Raw genomic sequence first — 22,687 nt, 5'->3', positions numbered from 1 at the left:
CAAAAAAAACCTTTTCAGTTTTTAGCTCAAAAAGATACCGTAGCCATACATCAAACAAAATTAATACTTTGCAAATAATGCCAATGGTAATAATAAATAATATTTGTGTTTTTGTGTTTGTTGTGACAGACATTTGTAAAAAATTACATGTCAAACCATGCAAAACTGCAAAATCACTTCAAAATCTGCCACTTGACTGATATTTCTCTGATTGCCCCAGTAATCGACCGTGCAGCTGATAATATCGCAACACCTCCTCTGCTCTCCTTAAACCTGAAATGTTGTACATGCTCATTTTCTTGTCTTTCCTGTTCTGAACGCTTCAATAATTTATCATGATTGTTTACCAAGCAAAAATCGTGATCGGGAAAAACCTATACTTGCGCATCTACATCGTATAGAAGGTTTTATCATTATCATGCAGCAAATACAAACTAAATACCAGTAAGTATATCAGTCTCTGCACGACACAACGTTCACATAATGTTTATTAACACTTCTGTAGGTAGTGAGGAGCTGAATTCTCAGTGCCTCACCATGAACCAGAGAGTTTCTGATTGATTAAAGCGTTGTGTATGTAAAAAGAAATAAATGAGGCATAAATAAAAATAAAAAGCTGATTTACTAGCACTCTATGGAGGATTGGGTCCTTGGAGCAAAAAAAAAAAAAAAAGGCACAGATTGTTTCGGTTTCTGTGTGTTTTAATTAAGGAAAAATGCTAAATTGGTGCATTTCTACATGACAGATTTTGTACAGGCGAGTTCATTTTGCACCCTCAGTGTGATTTATTAAGGTTATTTTTGGGTACGTTTTCCTGCCAGTCGAATGACTGTTAAACCACTGACTCATTTTGAATGAGAAGGATCTTCAAGGTTATGTCAAAATGCTCAGGAACTTTGCTCTGTTACAGTCATGACAACATAATTGTGTCAAAGTTAGTTTCATATTACCTGCAATGCAAAACATGAAAGCCAATTTGAATCCTGTGAATATTTTTTTTTTCTTTTTAACTGCAGTGGTCATGACTTTTGGATGGTGAACGATTCAAACGTGAAGTAATCCCTTGTCTTGACTATGTGTACAACTTTTTGAGTTGGAACAAAGGTTATGTTCACGTTGACTCACGTCTTTAAGGCAGCAGGCGAACTTTCATTTTGAAATTTAAACACCTTTAAAATGTTTAGCATGTTTACACCTTCGCCCTGTGACAAGTATTTATTTATTTATTTATTTATTTTCGCCCATCAAATCGTTCAAATCACACTGCTTTGTCTTTTCATCAGCTCTATACGTTGTGTGTGTGGCAAGATTTAGTTTCAGTTTTGCTGTTTTGGAGATCTGTTCTCACCATGGCTATCAAGAAAAGCAGCATGTGAAAAAACCTGATTTACATACTGTTTCCTGCCCCTGCTTTGTAAGTGAAGATCTTGGCTGCGATTGTAAATCACCCACATCATCCACGCTTTATTCACAATTTATCCGATTGTGCATGTGACTCTCAAAAAAGATGCTTGTAAGTAGGCTGGCTGTGTCTAATTCTCCCTTGGTGTCAATGAGTGTGTGAATGTGTACTTGTATGATGTCACACAATGACTGGAGGCCAATCACACCTCATGCGCAGTATTACCGGGATAAACTCCCCTCCCTCCTCGAGAAAATAGCCATTACTGAAAATGAATGAATGAATAAACGAACAGACAAACAAATAAATGCATGAGTGAATGAATAAATGACATAAAGGACATTATTGACAATAAAAAAGTATTTGTTCACTGTATTGAATATGGACATTAAAACTACACACTGTTGTTCAGTTTGCACCTGATGTCCTTGTAAAAGACCACAGCAAAGATCCCCATTAGTACAGGTCCAAAAATTAGTGAGTGGAACATTCATGGAATTATAACTAATAATCCCTGGACACATAGAGCAGATTTAATGATAAGGAAGGAATGAGAAAAGCCTGCAGTGAATCAAAAAAGAGTTGCAGGATGACCTGAAAGCAGCCAGAATAGCAGTTACTCAGAGAGCAACAAGTAATCTTTTTGTGTCTTTTTGACACCTTTAAAAAAATCTACATTTTAGAGACTGTCTACACTTTTTTATTTTTATTTGTAAAGCATGTTTGACAATTCAGGTCAGATGAAACAAAATAGAATACACGGAAAATGATTTTACTTGTCATATAATTCCATAAACAGTGAGGTATCGAAGTGAGATCTATATGATGTGAGGCTGTTTCTCTGTACTGGTGCATTACAGGCCATTGAGGGAAGCATAAACAGAGTTTTTTCTCTATTAGAGGAGATTTTCCCAAGAAACCAAATCTGGTGAGAAGATGGACGTGTTAACAAGATAAACACCCTACACATGCAGCCAAAACACCTCAGTAAGGCCCTTACATGGTCCCGTAAAATTCCACAAAAACTTTGTGTAGGATTTATGTGGGATTTTTAAATTGTGAGTCCATCACAGGTATTATTCCAACCTTAATGAATTGAAGATAAACTTGCTATGAGTTATAGGCTATAAATTTATCCACAATGCTGCAAATGACTTCTCACTCTAGGCATCTTGAAGCCATAATCAAATACTAATGATGCTGAAATGAATTGTTGGTGTTTGAATACTTTAATCCTCTGACTCTTTGCTTTTATAAACATATCTTTGTTGATGGTTATGAATACACAAGTATACACAAAGTATTGGGACACCTGACATTTTCAGCCATGTCATTATTTTCCAAACTGTTACCACAAAGCTAGAGGTAAACAATTGCATAGTACGTCTTTGGGTGTGGTAGAATGAAATGTTTCTTTCACTTAAAGTCGGAAACCCCAAGCTGTTTCCTTATGACGATGCCCTTATGCACAAAGTGAGCTACATGTAGATATGGTTTACATGGGTTGGAGTGGTAAATCTTCATTAGCCTGCTACAGAGCTCTGACTTCAATCCTACTGAACACCCTTTGGATGAATCAGAACGCTGACTGCACTCCAAGACTCTTCACCTACATCAGCACCTGACTTTGCCTAACACCCTTGTGGATGAATGAGCATTAATCTCCACAAGCACTCTAAAAAAATCTAGTGGAACATCTTCCCAGCATAGTGGAGGCTATTAGAACAACAAATAGGGACTAAATGCAGAATAGCATTCATAAAGCACAATCGTACGGTCAGGTGTCCACAAACTTTTGTCCATATGATATATTTATAAGTATAACAAAATCAAACTGAGAATTGTATGTGTGTAAAGTGGATGTATACACTAGAAGTGTTGTGTTTTAAATAGCCAGAGCAAACTTTTTATATCCGTTCAGTGTAGTATTAATATCAGTGTAATAGTAATATATATAGGGCATTGGTTTGACTGTTGTCTGGGACGTTTCCCTTTAATGTACCCTTGAAGAACAGTTTTCCTTATGCTACTTTCAGACTGGAAGACACATTATCTCACTGCCCAGTAATGTTGCCTTTCTAAAACGTGTGTGAACATTAGCGTGCAGAAGCCCTGCACTGTATTGCATGTCCTCATCTCCTGTATGTGTTTCAGCCCGTTTTATGGAGAAGATTTCTACTTCGAGATCCCACGGCCGTTCCAGTGTCTGTCCTTCTACGTTTACGGCAAGAGTGTGTTTCAGAGGGACCTGACTATCGGTTAGTGTACTGTATACGTCAAACACACACAAATAAATAGTGTGAATTTCAGATCTATATTATATATCAGTATTGAAATCGAGTAGCAGCATATTGTACGCCTCTGTGTTCAATTCCTTGGAGAGCGAATTTACAGAAGACAAAACAGTGTGCTAACTTATAACTTTAGTGACAACAGGTTGAAAAGTCAACAACAGAGGGGATTCAAAAATGTCTGAAAGAAACAGAAGAAGCTTCAGGCAATTTGTACCTTGGCTAATCATTTGTCAGGTGAAATGCGAAGTAGGGTATCTGTTTTTTTTTTTTTAAGAAAACCGTAAGACACTTTCTAAGATTTCGGAACGAGGGAAAGGAAATTGAAGAGAAACAAGGGCAAGAATTTGAAACATATGGAATAATCAAAGAATGAAGGAAATAATGCATAAATATTAACCATAAAGCACACACTTTTATTTGTCTTTGTTATTATTTAAATTATCTTAAAATAATCTTTTCACAGACCTAGATAGAACAGGATGCTGATATGATGCAGTTTTAAACATTATAGATTTCACTTATACAGTATAATGCCCACATGAAATGTTAGGTGTGTGATTGACGTGTGTGTGTGTGTGTGTGTGTGTGTGTGTGTGTGTGTGTGTGTGTGTGTGTGTGTGTGTGTAGGGAAGGTAGCCCTCAGGAAGGAGGAGTTGTGTAATTACAGTGGGAAGGAGAACTGGTTCCCACTGCAGCCTGTGGATCCAAACTCAGAGGTGCAGGTAAGGTGTGTGTGTGTGTGTGTGTGTGTGTGTGTGTGTGTGTGTGTGTGTGTGTGTGTGCACAGATTGTGCACATTTGTACGTGTGCCTGCATGTGTATGTGTGTTGGTGTGGTTTGTCATAGGTTAAAGCATGTGGTATGTGGCTCACATATTAACTTTGCACATGAAACATTGCATTTTTGCATTTATAAAAGCACAAACAACCCAAAGCCAAAAGCGCAAAATATTTAATCATAGTATAAAAAAAAACAAATTAATGTAATCTGTATTGGACCAAATTTAAATAGAAATATTAATAAAAAAAATCTTAACAAACCGAAAGAGACATATTATGTTCCATAAAACCTAAAAAAAAAAAAATATAATAATAAATAAACATTGACATTTTAAAAATTGAAATTTTTGTAATTCTTTTCATAAAATGCATGTTTGGTTAAATAATATATGAAATAATATTTTATAAAAAAAAAAAGAAAATAGAATAAATCAAATTATGCAATAGACTTTTTATTATATTGATTACATTGAGTAAGCAATTAAATGGCACAAATTAAATTGATTAAATAAATGGAAAAATTAAATATGTTTACATTTGTTAGACCCCATTCAGGTAATACAAACGTGTGTGTGTGTGTGTGTGTGTGGTTTTCATTTTCAATTTAATTTTCTAAAGATATGATCTATTTAACTGTTCTACTTATTTCAGCATACTTTAACTAATGTCTTTATTCCTCCCGTCCTTCATTCATTCATGCGGATTGCATTCGGTACACGTGTACCGATCCAAAAGCCCAGTACCGAAACATTTCTGTACTAATTTGTGTACCGTTACACCCCCTGCATAAATGTTTATGAATACAGTGCCTTTAATCTTGAACAGATTTAAATAAGAATTTACCATTGTACTAAAGCAATAAAATGTAATATAAAAATTTAACTAATAGTAGTGATTGCATAAGTATTTCTCCTTGTTTGTGCCATACATTTTAAATAAGTTGCTATCTGAGGTCATTATATTTAAAATTACTGAATGGAGTTCAGATGGGTGATTATTATAATAGTCATGTGGTCACAGTGTAAATACACTTGTTCTTGGAGGAACTCAGAACATGTTTTAGTATTACGAAGACCCAGGAGCTATCAGGAACAAGTCCAGAAAAAAGTTATGAAAAAGTCATAATTAGATTTTGGTTATAAAAAAACATTAATTTCAAATGGAAAGAATATGCCTCAATCTTGATGCAAGCTGTCCAGCAAAGGCAATGACTTGGTAAGATGAGCTCAAGTCAGAAAAGCAACCAATAGGTTAAAGCCAGTAGGATTACCATAGCTGTGACAGTCCAATCCTGGGCTCAATGGAATAATGCTAAAAAAAACAAAATAATTGGGGGTTTGCGAATTAGTATTTACATGACTCACTCACACAAAGCCTTTTTGGACTTTAATTCTTTGGAAATTTGACTGTTGTTCCAGTGAATATGAATTAAAAGCAAGACTTTAAAACTTTCGAATTAGATTTTCTTTATAAAGTTTGAATCAACACTGTACATTAAGCACTTCCACCTGGTTGCATATCTCGATAATACAAATAAAATTGTTTAATTCTGGAACCGAGCAGAAATGAGAATTTGCGGTTTAATATGGTCAAATGAAAAATCAAACCATGAATTAAATTTAGAGTAGGACAGGCTGAAATTTTAATCGTCTGCTTAAACTAAACACACATCCACACATATGGCCTCATTTATGTGTATGTGGTTAGTCACTGGTACTCATATTTAGATGTTAGACCACCAGATCACATCCTGGCTGTTCATCATCACTCTTTGAGCTAATCAGACGCGTGTATGTGTTTTGAGTCGGGCACAGAGCTGTTCTGCTCCATTTCCGTTGTATGTGTAAAGTCTATTCTCTGTTTAGTACACACATTTCACCCTTCAGCAGCAGTGAGGACGGAAAACTCAGTCATAAAAAGTGTGTGTGTGTGTGTGGGTGCACATGCAAAGATGTTTATATGGGTGCCTGTGGTTCATAAACATGAGATGTCATTCCTGTATTAGTACGACGGTGCACTTGTACTGTACTAAGGAGAATGAAGTCATGTGCTCGATAGTGATGGTAAACGTATTCATACACAGTTAATGTCAGAAAATACGGTATGGGTGTATATGGTGACCTCCCTTATCCAGTCTAAATGGCAAATTCAGTTTTTTTTTCGGCCATTTTAGAATGAGGTGCCATACATAACATAGACACGTGGCATGCTGGTATGTGACACAGATAACAGTGGTTTTAACACTGCATATGTGTTATCTGACGGAACAACCAGCACAAGCAAACAACATATACATTGTGGAAAGAAAAGACACAATGTTGTGGAAAAGAGACTTTCTTTTTGAATTAAAAGTGTTATGTGTGTGTGTGTGTGTGTGTGTGTGTGTGTGGGTCGTTTTTAAGGGGAAGGTTCATCTAGAGATGAAACTTAATGAAGTGATCACAGATAACGGGCCTCCTTCGCGCCTGCAGGTCAGGTGAGTCAGCGTGTGTGTGTGTGTGTGTGTGTGTGTGTGTGTGTGTGTGTGTGTGTGTGTGTGTGTGTGTGTGAGAGAGAGATGTTGTTATGAAAGAGGAAGTGATGCCACCAAAACAGGAAGTCTGACTTGCTCTTCTTCTGCTGCAACTGTGCTTCTGTTTTAGCTTCACTGTTAGTGCATGTAATACAAACCCACTGCCTTTTATCTTTCACTAGTTAGTATCTCTCTCTCTCTCTCTCTCTCTCTCTCTCTCTCTCTCTCTCTCTCTCTCTCTCTCTCTCTCTCTCTCTCTCTCTCTCTCTCTCTCTCTCTCTCTCTCTCTCTCTTAGTGTGTGTCTGTTTTTCTCTGTCTCTACCTCTCTGTTTATTTTTCTTTCTTCCATTCACACATAAAAAAGAAAAACACATACAGGATGTGATGTCATTCATTTTCGCACCATTTTTATTAGTCAGTATAAAATGTCACAGTTTGGCAGGCATAGATAATGATTGTCTAATAACACTTACTCTATGTGTGTGTGTCTGTGTGTATGTGTGTATAGGATAATCGAGTGCCAAGGTTTACCGTTAATCAGTGGGCAGGCTTGCGACTCTTATGCTTCTGTAACACTCATTGGCCCTGCAAGGTAATTTACACTCTCTCTCTCACACACACACACACACACACACACACACACACACACACACACACACACACACACACACACTACAAAGTATGATCAAATACAATATTTTGTAAAAGAATATCCAAGTAAATATTGCTTGTGTATTCATGCATCTCTCTAGTACTTTCAACTTTTAATTAATTTTTTTTTTTTTTTTTACAATTATTTCTGATGTAAGATTCACACAATATATGTAACAAATGAAGGTAAAAAAAAATGTTTATTGTGGCATAAGACATTAAACAAAAACAGAAGAGTATTGGTATTTACTTCTCTGGGTCAATAGTTTGTAAAAGGGCTATTGGTTGCAATTACAGCTGCATGTTCTAGAATGTTCTACAATATGCAGATTCCGATTATCCATCCTTCTTGTCAAAATTCTTCAAGCTCTGATCAATTCTATGGATACACAAGTCAACAGCACTTTTCACATCTTGCCAGAGATTCTCAACCAGGTCGAATTCTGGTCTCGGAACGCATCACACTCAAGGTTGATTTATACTTGCTGTTAACTGCTTGTATGCAAAGTGGCTACCGAATGCATTAATGTCCTCATAAATTAATGTAACACGTACACATAAATAGTGAAGGCATTGCAGCACCACGTGACAGTTTTGCCAACCATGTACACGGACTAACAGCGTGTCTCTAGCCTGGTATTGGGTACCACTCTTTTCCATTTTCAAGATTAGTGAATATTTGTTTATGTGGTGAGAGTTTGGAAGTGGAGACCCGGCATCGTGTCATTTTACATTTACATTTGCGGCATTTAGCAGACGCCCTTATCCAGAGCGACGTACAAAATGCTTTGAGTCTCTAGTAATGAATAAATCTACACTAGTACACAAGATTACAAACTTAATATAAATATAACTCTTTAATTTTACAAACTTGGAAAGTGCTAAGTAAAGTGTTTCAGGAAGATGTAGGTCTTCTGTGACAACAGTCAGGCACACCGCAGGACATTTTTAAAGAGCAATGGAGCCCGTCGGTCCGTGTAACATGTCTACCCGTGAAAACGCAGGAGCTTACAGTTTGACCTGGAAGCCAGCAGGATTGAGATGTTTTTGCTTTGAAATTCGGTGAAATCTGCTTTTACTCCAGATGTACAAAACATACACAAGCGAGTGAGTGAACAATGCTGTTCAGGTAGCTCCTGTGTGGGTACATACACATGGTAAAAGTATAGTATATTTGCACCTTTTAGAGATGTTTTCATGTTGCCAGATGAACCTTCACCTCATTCTCTTTTGAACCGAAAGAGGTTTTTCTTCTTGTCCTGTATTTTTGACATCATCCTTTTTTGTGCTTAACCCTCACCAATTTCCCACTCTGTTGAAGAAAAGCATCCCCAAAACATTATAGTACCTGCACCTTGCTTTACTGTTGTGAAGGTTTTCCCAGGGTAATGAGCAGTGATGAGTTCTCTCCCCATATTAGAACCATTTCCCACGACTAACAATTAATTAATTAATTTATTTTATTTATTTATTTATTTATTTTTTGCTTCATCAGTTAATGAAACCACAAATTTCCATTTCCAACAATAGTATTCTTTTTACCACTTTTTTTTTTTCATTTCTAAATATTTTTGCAAACAATATCAGGCTTTCTATTTATATCTTGGGTTTCAGCCATTAAAACCGCCATCTGGAAACTGTACTTCTCCAGTTGTTAATCATGTTTGTAAATCAAACATCGCCTTTGGATACAGTATGTGGGACGTCATTACAAAATAAAACTTTAAAGATTAAGCAATTGGGCCAAATCTTCCTTAAAAAAAAGAAAAGAATGTTAAAGGAGGTAGGAGGCTCTTTCTGCCTCCGTATAATGAGTCCGCTAAATGTTTGGATGTTCTTTGAGATTGGCATGTTTAATTAGACTGATGATGATGAGCTCCAACAGGTTTTGGGATATCTATACAAAAATATCTGACACACTGTTGATTTGTCTATCAGAACAGTTTTGACTAGTGGACTAGAGATACGTTTGTGGTTCATTTTTTACCATAAACGTGGACATTATTTTCATGTTACCTGATTATATTACAAAGAGAGAAGTACAGAGGTTCTAAAACAATGCTCTGTGGACCTTTTCCATGAATCATTGAATTATTATAATGAAGAGATTTTATAGACACCAAACATGAATTAGTCTCTTGACTATATGAAAACTATCTCTGAGAGCTACCCAATTTTAAAAATAATGGATTAGCCTCTCGAGAACCGCTGTAACAAACGCCATGCTGAGATCCAGCAAGATTAAAATCTATAACTCATGTGCACCAGCATGAAGTTTCAGGTCATTGTTTTAAACTGTTAACACAAAAATTATGAATCATGAGTTTGCAAAGAAAAAAGACTTTATAATGGAATTAGTTTGAGATGCTGGGCAAAGCCTCGCACAATGAATCTGTTAAAAAAAGTGGCAAATTGAAGGAATTCAGGTTAAATGTAAGAAGAAAAATGTATTTAGTCATTACCTCCCCAACTTAAGGTGTGAAAGGATTCTGGGTGCATGGTAACCAGAGACAAACACTGTGACACAGAGGTGAGAGTGAGACAGAGAGTGTGTATAAACAAAGCAAATAAGTGTCAAAGTGTCAAATATGATACTGTAAAAGGCAATAATACTCAGAACAGTTTGAAGAGGTTTTTTTTATTATTGTTATTATTATTATTAGCGTAATTCTTTTTGAAAAAGTGAATACTAATGAATTGATTTGTCTTCTAGAGATTGTACCCTTTTGTAAAATTATTTCCTTGGAATGATTATATTTTAGCCAACATATAGCGAGCAGTCACAAGTCACAACCACAATAATTGTACTAAACACGTGTCACTACAACTTTCATATTTTGAATTCGTCATATGGGTTCACCCTAACAGACACACACACACACACACACACACACAAGCAGAAGGTGACTGATGATGTCTCCCTCTTGCTGCCCTGTTTACACTGGCTACAGACAGAGATGAGACTTTCCACAACACACATATAGTTTGTGCCAGTTTTGCTGGTGTGTGTGTGTGTGTGTGTGTGTGTGTGTGTGTGTGTGTGTGTGTGTGTGTGTGTGTGTGTGTGTGTGTGTGTGTGTGTGTGTGTGTGTGTGTGTGTGTGTGTGTGTGTGTGTGTGTGTGTGTGTGTTTGTTTGTGTTTGTTTATGGAAACTGTGCAGGAAGTTTTTATGTAAAGCTTGCGGAAAGCTGTGTAACAGACGCGTGGTAAAGCCTCAATAAAGGGTCTACATAACAATCTCGCTTCACCTCCTTCTGTCTCTTTCACTCTCACTTACATATTCTGTCTATTACTTTATCTCTCTCTCTGTCTCTCTCTGTGATTATGTACACAGGTCAGATCAGAAAAAGACAAAGGTGAAGAAGAAAACCAGTGACCCTCATTTTGATGAGACAGTTTACTTTGAGGTAAACAGACATACATATTTCTCTCTAGTCCCTTATTCCACTTTAATATACGCCACTTCTTTTTCCTCTTCCCCCATTGTTTTCTGTACTAATTCCAACCCAGAGCACTTCAGCAGAGTCCCTGTTTTAAATTTGTCAATCGAAGTCAATTGTGAAACATTTCCATTGAAGCAATCTGAATAATGATGACAGTAAAATCCAGCTGCTAGCTGATCATCATTACGGGTGTTTCATCAGCTTTGCTAAACATGCGCTCAGTGGAACCGCACCACATTAGACACCTAATACCCACATGTTATAATTAAACCAGTGAACAACAGAATGAAGCTGTGTGTGTGTGGGTGTGTGTATGATTGCACAGGTTTCCAGACCGAGCAATCACAACAGGAAGAACTTCCAGGTAGAGGATGAAGACATTGAGAAACTAGAGATCAAGTGAGTTTCTTTATTCATCTATTTTCTCTGACTAATTATACAGTCTTTGCAATTCGATTTAGCATTTTACATTTACATGTATAGCATTTGGCAGAACACCTTTATATTCTCACACATCTGAGTAGTTGAGAGTTAAGGGTCTCGCCCAAGGGCCCAGCAGTGGAGAATTTACAAGCTTATGATTAAAGGTTTGACATTTTAACTACTGATTTACAGCATCCCACAATGTCTAAAGCCGACAAAAGCAACTTTTCATGCATAGATAAAGTTAAAGCCTTAAAAAAAAAAAAAAAAAAAAAAAGGGTTGCTAACATTTATTTAGTGAGTAAACTTGACAATCCACATGTATGACTGTACAAGAAAAGAGGTCACAAAAACCGATGAAACATTTTTAGTCAACGAAAAATAAACAACAATCTTGTTATTTCCCATCTCAAATTTTTTTTACGAGGAGACAAGGTTCCTGTTCGCAAATCGACACAATTCCTAAACCCCTGCTAAGGCCTCATCAACTAGTTGTGCTTATAATACTGATATTTGGTATGATGGTCAGTTGGTAGTAAAACATAATACACAAATAAACCCAATCATTTTGTTTCCATCCATATCATGTTGACATTAAAACCGGTGCTAATATATAAGAAGAAAGTCTGCAGGAGAAATAATATCTAATAATCTTATTTTTAATTTAATTATGCAAAGCTGCTTTGAACGCCGCTATTGAACAATTACGAAATTGAAAAGAATTGAAACACAACAAAAAAATCTGTCTAAAAAATCAAAATAGCTTTGTGGAATATTAATCCTCTGCCGTTAGGTCTAAAGAATGATTGAATGTTTGTAGGTTTTATAGATTATTACGACTGTTAACCCAAGATGAATGTATTAGGTTTTGGTTTTGATCCAGACAAGGCCAAGGTCACAGCAAGGTCAAGTGTGGGAAAATTGCCCATTGGCCTTGTTTTATACTTATTAACTGCATACTAACGAATCAACTGATTTTAGTACAATGTAACGTGAAAATGAGTGCAAGTGGTGCCTTGATGGAAAAAGAGATATGTGCAGTTACTGGTACTTGCAGTTTCATAAAGAATGCATGTACAAGTAATGATATAAGTGCACCTGTTTTGTCTGAAAACAACTGAACATTAGTGACTTTTCCTTTCTCGGTTTGGTCAGATTTAGACAGTTGTCCACTAGAGGGCGAGCAAAACTTCTAGAGTATGTCTGTGTAGTGACTAAAGCAAAGTCAGTGTTAAAACTTGAGGTTGGGGAACAGATTTTCTCTCTGTCTTTTATGTTATTAGCTTTCATACTGAGGGTAAGATAGAGTTTTAGGAATAATATATTGCATGTGTTGAACTTCAATCTCTCTTTCTCTCTCTCTCTCTCTCTCTCTCTCTCTCTCTCTCTCTCTCTCTCTCTCTTTGTCTCACAGGGTGGAGTTATGGAATAATGGAAATCTGGCTCAGGATGTGTTTCTGGGTGAAACAAGAGTTTCAGTGAAGATCCTGAGAAATGACCTCGTACACAAAGCTTGGTGAGCGTGGGCACGCGAGCACACACACACACACACACACACACACACAGACGGTAGAAAATGCGTTGGCAGTACAGGGCGGTAATGAGTGAGCTCTGCTCATGACCAGATGAAGGTGCATGATAAAAACCAATCAGCTCGCAGCTGCTCTTATCTGCTCAACCAGTCAGCTCACAGCTTATCTGCCCAATCATCCGGATTCAGCACTACTCTCTTTGAATGGCCAAAATGTTTGTGTTTTGGGGCCGACTCTTCCGGCTTGTGTCCTCTGTGTCCTCAAGCCACTTTAAACATAGTCTCCTGCTGGTAGTGTTTTGTAAATATTGTGTGTGTGTGTGTGTGTGTGTGTGTGTGTGTGTGTGTGTGTGTGTGTGTGTGTGTGTGTGTGTGTGTGGGTGTGTGTGTGTGTGTGTGTGTGTGTGTTCAAGAGAGCAAAGGGAGAGATAAGGGACCTTGTTGATACTGATCTGCATGTTTTGAATGAGGCCATTGAGTCTGGTGCACGGCTAAGCTTCTGTGTGAAGGCAGAAGAGAACACACACATACACACTTTTTTAAAAGCAAACATTTTCTTTCTGCTACTGATTCCTAACGTGAAAGATCTGTGTGTGTGGTTTAATTGGCTGTCAGTTGGCTGTCTTAATAAAAGCAACTGTACACTTTTTGCTTGTATTCATCAAAGTTGTATAGAAATTACAAATAAAATTTGGGTGCACAGAATGACTACAAACACATTTGATTCATGTAACTGTGACTAGCATCAACAATTGATTTAAGTTCAACTCAATTGAGGAAACCCTTTTAGCTAAATGGAGATAAGGCCCCTCCCAGCAGTGTCTTATTTACAGGTTATATATAGGTTTTCCACACTGATAAAGCAACGAATTCATAAAGCCACTACTCTCCAAGCTCCAAGGAAAGATGTGGATAAATTGAAGTAGGGCTGTAACGCTTACAAAATTCGATTACAAAAATTGAAGATACAAAAAATGATTTGCCTCAATGCTTCATTTAGTCCATTTAACTACACACGGAGCACTGCGTTTCCCACGGACCATTATTACTGATGCACCACCCGCCGAACTCTGGAGCGCTCTGTAGAGGTAACACAGAAGACGCTGCAGAATGAAAAATGGAGGAACAGCCAGGAGAAGATTCCTATAAAAGCAATTATGACTTTTTTTTCTCACAATTCCAACAGATCAACTTTCAGGCAGACCACGTAGTTACTGGTGGATGCCTCAGAAATGTCGGATGGTTCCGAAAAAAAAAAGTCAGAATTATGAGGAATGAAGTCAGAATTACGAGGAAAATCTCGGTATTAGTTCGGGATCGTTTTAATGTAAAACATAGAGAAAACACGGTGCGTTGATTTGAAATTTATTTTTATTTATGATTTTTTTTTTTATTGTATATATTTGTATTTATATTTTAATGTAATATGGTAATTAAATGCACTAAATGGGTTGAGTTTTTAAAGTGTCCAATTTCAGCAATAAAAATTTTAACTTTTAAAAAAGGAAACATTACTTGTTCATATTAAAAGACGCATTTTATTTTATAAATCTATATTTAGTATTTCCCTTTAATGAAGAAAAAGTTTCTATCCGATTACTCTATTAATCTTTGGAATAATCGGTCGAATACTCGAGGTATTAAAATAATCAATAGCAATAGCCCTAAACTGAAGTAAAGCTGGTAAGGGTGAAGAGGGGTTCAAGAGCAAATCCAGTATGTCTCTGAGACCCTCTAGTGGCTGGCAGCAGTACTACATTTAACCGCACCCATTTCCCTGTTAGTTCTTGCAAAAAGACTCAAATGTACATTTTATTTTAATTCTGCAAAAATTATTTTCAGGAAGAGCTTTCTGTTATTTAATTTTTTCCAGTTGTAAACATCAATTAGTTGCATACAGGACATGGTTAAAGACTGCTACAGAGTTCCTGAAGGTTGTTTTTAAATGACATTTGTTTGCAAGAGTGAAGGAACATGCACACAGGTGGACTATGTTCTATGTAGGAGATGCAACATGAAAGAGATTGGAGACTGTAAGGTGTTGGCAGGGGACAGTGTAGCTAGACAGCATTGGATGGTGGTCTGTAGGATAGTTTTGGAGGTGAAGAAGAAGAGGAGGAGAGCGAGGACTGAAAGAAGAATAAGATGGTGGAAACTGAAGGAGGAAGACTGTAGTGTGAGATTCAGGGAGGAGGTTAGACAGGGGCTCGGTGATGGTGAAGAGGTGCTGGATGATTGGGAAACTACTGCAGGAGTGATAAGGGAGACAGCTAGAAAGGTACTTGGTGTGACATCTGGAAATAGAAAGGAAGACAAAGAGATGTGGAGGTGGAATGAGGAAGTGCAGGAGAGCATAAGGAGAAAGAGGTTGGCAAAACAGAATTGGGATCAACAGAGTGGAAAAAAAAAAGTATGAGTGGACCAGTAATATATGAGTCTGTGTGTACTTTGTAAAATTATTTTTGCATATTTATATGAAGTGTGCAATTAGCTTCGGAGGGCCCAGTATTTACAGACAGCTGCTCTACATTTTTTTATCATACTGCATTTGATAGACTTTTATCAAGCTTTTTTCTTTCTAAGTAACTAAATATGAGAATAGGAATAGCAAAATTTTGATGGGTCGAGAGGATAAGGGTAGCTGAACAGTGATAGACTGGCTGATAGACCAGTAAAATAAGAGTAGCTAAAGTCTAATAGGTCAGGGGGATAAGCACAGCTGGACTCTGATAGGCCAGCAGATTTAGAGCATCTCATTTAGTTTCACTTGTTTAATATGTAGATTGGTAAGAATAATACTGAAGTCTTAAAGAGAAATGTGTATCCGTGCAGGTATCTCCTCCAACCAAGAGGTAATGGTGTGAAGTGTAAGCCTGATGATCTTGGCTCTTTGCGTTTGAACGTGTGTTACACCGAGGACAACGTGCTGCCGTCACACTGCTACGTTAACCTGAGAAACCTACTGCTCAAATCACCTGATGTACAGGTAACACACATACACACACACACACACACAGCACACAGCACACAGCACACAGAACACCTACTACATTAAGTAAGCAGACCGAATCTGACAGATAGAATCGATGAAGGCTGTCTTAAGCCTTTCTTTTTTCAATTTTTTTTCCTTTTTATTTTTTTAAACAGCAAAAAGAGTGTTCTATTTTATATTTAAAGGGCCTGATCTATAAAAATTGATCTTGCTTTCTCTCTCTCCCTCTCTCTCTTTTCTCTCTCTCTCTCTCTCTCTCTCTCTCTTTTCTCTCTCTTTTTACGCCTGTAGCCGATCTCTGCATCTGCTGCTCATATTCTGGGTGATGTGTGTCGAGATCGATCCGAAGCCTCACTGCCTTTAGTGCGACTTTTACTGCACCACAACAGACTGCTGCCTTTTCTCACGGCTATTGCTGCCTTAGAGCTGGAGAACACGCAGTGAGTCTTTTTCTCTCACACACACACACACACACACACACACACACACACACACACACACACACACTACGTATTATAAGAGAATATATCTATAAAATTGCTCTGTAAGTTATTAAATACTAATAATAATATAATATTAATATCTTCAATAGTAAATATCTGTTTTTTACAGACTTAATCATGCATTATTCTTATATTTAAGTTATTCAAGTAGTTTAATGTTGTAATATTGAACACTTGTTTGCACGGAATCTTTACACTACATACATTTGCAAGGGGTAAATCGCAATGGGCAAATGTTTTTCACGTTCGTGAGAAGCACAAACTACAATGCAAGACATAGTGTATAGCTGAGCTTTATTACGTTTAGTACAATTGTCTAGTACATTTGTAACCATGGGTTGGATATTCAGGAGCATGAGGAAGAAACATTTCCTGCTGAGACAAGTGTACAAACGATTGGTTTTAGTGTGAAATCTTTAAAAAAAAAAAAAGTGACCATATGTTATGTGACTTTGTGATGCAGTCTATGCCGGGTGTTTCACTTGTCATTTTAGAAATGTTTTTCGCAGTGTTGATTGAATGATTTCACTTCATGTCTGATGGGACGGACAATAAATGAACAAATTACATAAAAAGAAAAAGGTTTGCCATTTTAAATAACTTTGGTGTACATTAGTCTAGTTCAGTTTACACCATAAACTCACTGACTTGCTGCCATCGTGGGCATTTTATAAATAGAGTGTCGATATATTATGTACACACTATATTTTAAAATGACCACAACAGAACCAAGTCAGTGACTTCATTTTGTTAATAAGCTAAACTAAATGTAACACGACTCGTTTTACATAATTTGGTCATCTGAATGTCAGTTTCTTCACACATGAAGTGAAATTAGTTATTACTCATGTGCCTTCTGTCACAACCCAGAGTTTAATTACAAGTTGTATCCAGACTAAGAGCTTCATTCTCACACTGAGAGAGATGCTGTTTCGTGTAAAACTGGAATATATGCACAACAAGCTGTTGTAGCTTCCTCATATGTCCATGTTTTACTCTTCATGTTATCTATAATTCAAACTCTGGTTTGAATATACTGCTATACTATGAATTGTATACTGTATAATTATAATACACACATCTCCATCCTTTTTCCATGCAGAGAAGCGAACACCATCTTCCGTGGGAATTCTCTTGCCACACGCTGTATCGATGATATGATGAAGATGGTGGGTCGAAACTATCTGAATATTACACTGAAGCCTGTGCTGGATGAGGTAATGACCAGAGGGGGGCGCTGCCTGTGCATCACACTTACTCGAATATGTTTTTTGTCTTACTATTTCTTTTTTCTTTCTTTTTTTTTTTAGATTTGTGAATCCAACAAATCATGTGAAATTGATCCAATTAAACTGAAAGAGGGAGATAATGTTGAAGTCAATAAGGTCAGCACATGCACACCCTCACACTCTCACAAACACACTCTCGCATACATATACAAAGTTTAACGTGTGTGTTTGTGTGTGTTTGTGTGTGTGTGTGTGTGTGAGTAGGAGAACCTGCAGATCTATGTTCAGAAAGTATTCTCGTCCATTACCGAGTCAAGTGCGAGTTGTCCACCTCTGATGTGTGACGTGTTCCGATCTCTACGTCAGCTTGCCTCAGACCGCTTTCCCAGTGAGTCACACACGCATATATACATACACACGTGCACACACATGCACAAGCCAATCTGTTCACAGACAGGGAGATGGGGCTGGGGGTTGTCATGCACAATAACCTACTGTATATATTATTTTATTATGCATATTATATGATTTCATTATTAATGTTATTATTATATATAATATATAATATATATAAAACATACATAAAACACCATGCAAACTGCAAAAGTCATAAAATTAAATGGAAAAAATGCGAATAAAATAAAAATTAGGGTTCCACTCTACAAATGTATTTATTTTTTGCTGTGTGGCCTGGTACTAAATGACTCATTGCCCGGTACCGGTTCACGACCCACTGGTTTAGGACCCCTGCTCTAAACAACCCTTAACAAACAAACACATATTGAATAAGGCACGGAAGTCAACTATATTAACATCGATATTGTGATGAATTATGTCATAATTTAGTTAAGTGACACATTAGAATGATTATTATTATATATTTATTCTTAATCATTTTTTCTTTTGAAGTAATTTATTTTTGTAGACGAATTTTTTTCTTGATTGATTGTAAAGCAACACTATGATTTTGTTGGCAGTATATTTATAGTATATTATAGTAGATATTATACATTTATTTTAATTGATTGATTTATTGATTTATGATTGTTGCAACAATAATAATAATTATATAATAATAATAATAATAATAATAATTCTCTCTCTCTCTCTCTCTCTCTCTCTCTCTCTCTCTCTTTTGTTCTCCATGTTATTGCCCCCTCACCTTTCACTGTCTCTTTCACTATGTCTCTCTCTTCCCATTCACATTTTTTTTATTTTTCTTATTTCTATTTAAACATCGCCCATTCTATATAGGTGATCCTCATGTTCAGTATTCTGCTGTGAGCAGTTTTGTGTTCTTGAGGTTTTTCGCTGTAGCTGTGGTCTCTCCACACACCTTCCAGCTACGGCAACACCATCCAGTGAGTCTGCACAACTGCACACATAAAGAAAAATACACAAGACATTGAATTTGTGATTCGAAACAATGTGGCATGGCTTCATGTTTTCAGTGAGTTTTGCCAAAGTTTACATTTACTCTACATACTTTGTTAGTATTTGGTGGAATTTTTTTTTCCCCATTTGCTTAATGTGAATAATGCACTACATGATGCTGCCACCCTCATGCTTCACAGTTGGGATGGTAATATTTGAAATCAAAGCATCACACTTTTTCTTTTTCTTCATCGCACTTGAAGTAGGCTTTTTTTCCAGCCATCACAATATATAAAACTTTCTTAATGGTGAATGTACATGATTTAATACCTGATTCTTACATAAGTTATTTTTTTCTTTTCAGTTTCAGTTTGGTCGGGGATCAGATTAAACTTTTGCTTCAAAATGTGTTCATCCTTACAGTTTGTGCTTCTGTTTCATAAACAAAGGCCAGGCAGATGCAAGTGTCTATAAAGGAACAGTTTATTCAAAATAAATATACAAAGCAGTCAAATCCATAATCATAATCTGAGGGCATAAACATGAAACAGGCATAGGTCAGGTGATTAGCAAACAATGTGATCTAGACAGTGACAAAGATGAAAACAAGGAACCAAAACGAGACATGAAAACCGGAGAATCAAAACAATAAACAGAAGCTTGGTATTCGACAGATAACTGAAAGAAAATACTTTGCAGATGATAAATCAATCACAGGGGTGTTTGGATGCATAGAAAACAAGTGCAAATCATCACCACTTCACCACAGTTTCTATGACATGTTTGTGCTGACATGCTGTGTTCGGTTTTCACCAAGCATGGCACTGTGCTTTATGGCCAGACTTCTTCATATTGGTCTCTTCTGTCCAAAGGACACTATTCCAGAAGTGTTGTTTTTTTTTCCCCACATGCAACTTTGGAAACCTAAACCGTGCTGCCATGTTTTTCTTTTTTTTAAGAAGAGGCTTTCTCCTCAAAAACATTTCCAAATTAACCATACTTGTTTGGCCATTTTCTAGTTGTTTTGTCATGAACTACAGCATTTAGCATGCTAACTGAGACCTGCAGAGCCTGATTTTTCTTTGCAAATTTCCAATTTGTCTGACTTAGGGGTGAATTTGCTTAGAAGTCCACTCCTAAGAAGATTGGCAACTGTCAACAAATGTTTTCCACTTGTGAATAACGTTCCTAACTGTAGAATGATGGATTTTAAATGGTATGAAAATGGCCTTATAACCCTTCCCAGATTGATGGGCAGCAACAATTGCTATTCTAAGATCATTGCTGATCTCTAGCCTCCTTGTTAAAACACACCTGAATGCTCCAGAAGAAGCAATCTGCTAAAACCTTGGGCTTTTATAGAGGTGGTCACACTTGTTGATAATCAGTTTATCAAGAGCACTTAATTAGCATCACCTGGCTGCTAATTACTTTCTTAATTTCTATGGAAGCAGTGATTAGTGTACTTCACACATGGGTTTTCCTGAAATATGTCCTAAAAAGTAAAGCCATAGAATTCAAAGAGTCTGTACTTTCTTTGTTTGTTTGTTTTTTTTTTGTTTACTTGACTGTATATATTTGAATTAGACACAAAAGTGAAGATAGCTGTGGCTGGGAAAACACATTAACACATGAACCAATGATGAGACAGAGGTGGAGACATTACAAGAACAAAAACAATCGTATATACACATGGTTATGAAAACAGAAAATGGAATGAAGAAGTGCTGGCCGCAAGCTGGCGTGCTGCTTCCAGAACGATGCTGTGTCTGTGTGGTTCAATATTTTGATATAGTTGTATGTACATATGCTTGTGGTATTCTTATATGTCTGGAAATTGACATATTGTGTAACTAGATTTGTGGGGGGTTCTTAAATGCAAACATTTATCTGCTCCTTAAATTAAGCCAATCAGTGAAAGCCTAATTATGGCATTGGCCAATCAGAAGCTTTTAAAAGTAATTGGAGTACTTTAAGAAATATCCATTTTCCAGTCTGGTTTTCTTTCTCAGGAGCTCCCCATGGCTTAACATATTGCTGTTTTCTTTCTTTAAGGATACAGACGTTTCCCGAACCCTCACACTTATCTCCAAAACCATCCAGACGTTGGGCAGCTGGAGCAGTCTATCTAAAAACAAACTGGTAAACACATGCACAAACATTAGTCCACTACATTCTCATTGGCCTGTCTGAACCTTATAGTATCCTTGTATTCATTATAGGTGTCGTCGAATGTCTTCGAAATGTCTACATGCATTGTGTCAAAATGTCTCTCCTTTTTAACATAAAAAGCAAGTGAAGCTAATCTTGGGGGACTGCATTGTAAGCTTCTTGGGAAGAAATAAGTAACCAGACGTACAAAGCTTTTACGTCTGATTAATTATTAAATATTATATTACAACAGAATACACACACCGTCTATTTTAATAAGAATGCCAGCGCCAGTGCATACAATCATACACAGGTATTGGTGCCAGCCTGGCTGGTATGATTGTATCTGAAACTGCTGATGACAGGGTGAAAAAAAACACCCTGTGCGTAAAAACCAACATTGAGAAATCAATAAAGAATGGCCAGATTGGTTTGAGCTAACAGGGAGCTTATAAGCACTCTTTACAAATGTATTTCTGCTCACCACATTTGTAAAGATATTGATTTTCTCACATTTGTGAAGAGTGCTTACAGTGTAAATGTACCATAAACTACCACAAATGTAAATGTTCTAAGAACATTTACATTTATGGTATGTCAGATGCCTTTATCCACAGCAACTTACAACTGAGCACTTGAGGGTTAAAGGGCCTTGCTCAAGGGCCCAGCAGTTTTAGCTTGGTGGTGCTGGAATTTCAACTTGTGACCTTTTACAATCAAGAGTCCAATGCCTTGAGCACAGACTCACCCAAAACTGGACGGTTAAAGAAAAATTAAAAGATTAAATGGAAAAAAAAAAGAGTGGAATTTGAGGTGGTCTTTTGCTTTTGCAATGTTTAATGTTTTGTGCATTTTTGAGGTGCTTTTCTTTTCACTATTGTAGAGTGCCTATTTTCCTTTGCCATCAGAAAGACATTTTCACCCACAGAACTGTTGCTCACTCAGTGTTTTTCGCACCATTCGGTGCGAACTCTAGAGATTTTTATGTGAAAATCCCAGAAGATAGGCAGTTTCTAGAATAATTAAACCAGCTCATCTAGTACCCGCAACCTTGACATGATCAAAGTCATAGAAATCATACTTTATTTCATTCTAAAGAGTCATGTGATCATTAACTAAAGTGATTGACCAGTGTTGCATGATTCTTTGCATTTGCGCTTCTGCCAGGTGAATGGCTGATTACATGTGCATGAATGGTCCGGTGTTCCTAATAAAGTGGATGACGTGTAAATTCTGACAGCGTATGTAAGTGCTGTCTATTTGGCTGTAGATTGTCAGCCAAACTATTTGAGGCTCCCAAAAGATGTAAAACATAGATAGTGTTAAAATGTATACATGGATATCAGCTGAATAGACTGACAAAAGTAGGTAAATTTTTTCCCTGTCCATTCACATGGCAC

The 22,687-nt window shown here is 36.8% G+C and overlaps 1 protein-coding gene across 1 annotated transcript in view; it reads left to right on the top strand.

The window, feature by feature from the left end:
• Positions 1-22,687, top strand: part of rasa2 (RAS p21 protein activator 2) — a 47,985-nt gene that overhangs the window by 17,468 nt on the left and 7,830 nt on the right. The window contains exons 3-16 of the mRNA XM_083552659.1: positions 3,558-3,661; positions 4,325-4,419; positions 6,879-6,952; positions 7,498-7,581; positions 10,976-11,048; positions 11,410-11,483; positions 12,922-13,023; positions 15,871-16,024; positions 16,322-16,470; positions 17,636-17,750; positions 17,844-17,918; positions 18,027-18,150; positions 19,017-19,123; positions 21,192-21,278. Of these exons, the coding sequence (XP_083408785.1) occupies positions 3,558-3,661; positions 4,325-4,419; positions 6,879-6,952; positions 7,498-7,581; positions 10,976-11,048; positions 11,410-11,483; positions 12,922-13,023; positions 15,871-16,024; positions 16,322-16,470; positions 17,636-17,750; positions 17,844-17,918; positions 18,027-18,150; positions 19,017-19,123; positions 21,192-21,278 (1,417 nt within the window). The remainder of the gene's footprint in view (positions 1-3,557; positions 3,662-4,324; positions 4,420-6,878; positions 6,953-7,497; positions 7,582-10,975; positions 11,049-11,409; positions 11,484-12,921; positions 13,024-15,870; positions 16,025-16,321; positions 16,471-17,635; positions 17,751-17,843; positions 17,919-18,026; positions 18,151-19,016; positions 19,124-21,191; positions 21,279-22,687) is intronic.

Source organism: Silurus aristotelis (genome assembly GCF_946808225.1).
Source record: "Silurus aristotelis genome assembly, chromosome: 10".
Classification (NCBI taxonomy): Eukaryota; Metazoa; Chordata; class Actinopteri; order Siluriformes; family Siluridae; genus Silurus; species Silurus aristotelis.
Note: the sequence above shows the minus strand (reverse complement) of the source record. Positions and strands in the feature narration are given on the sequence as shown.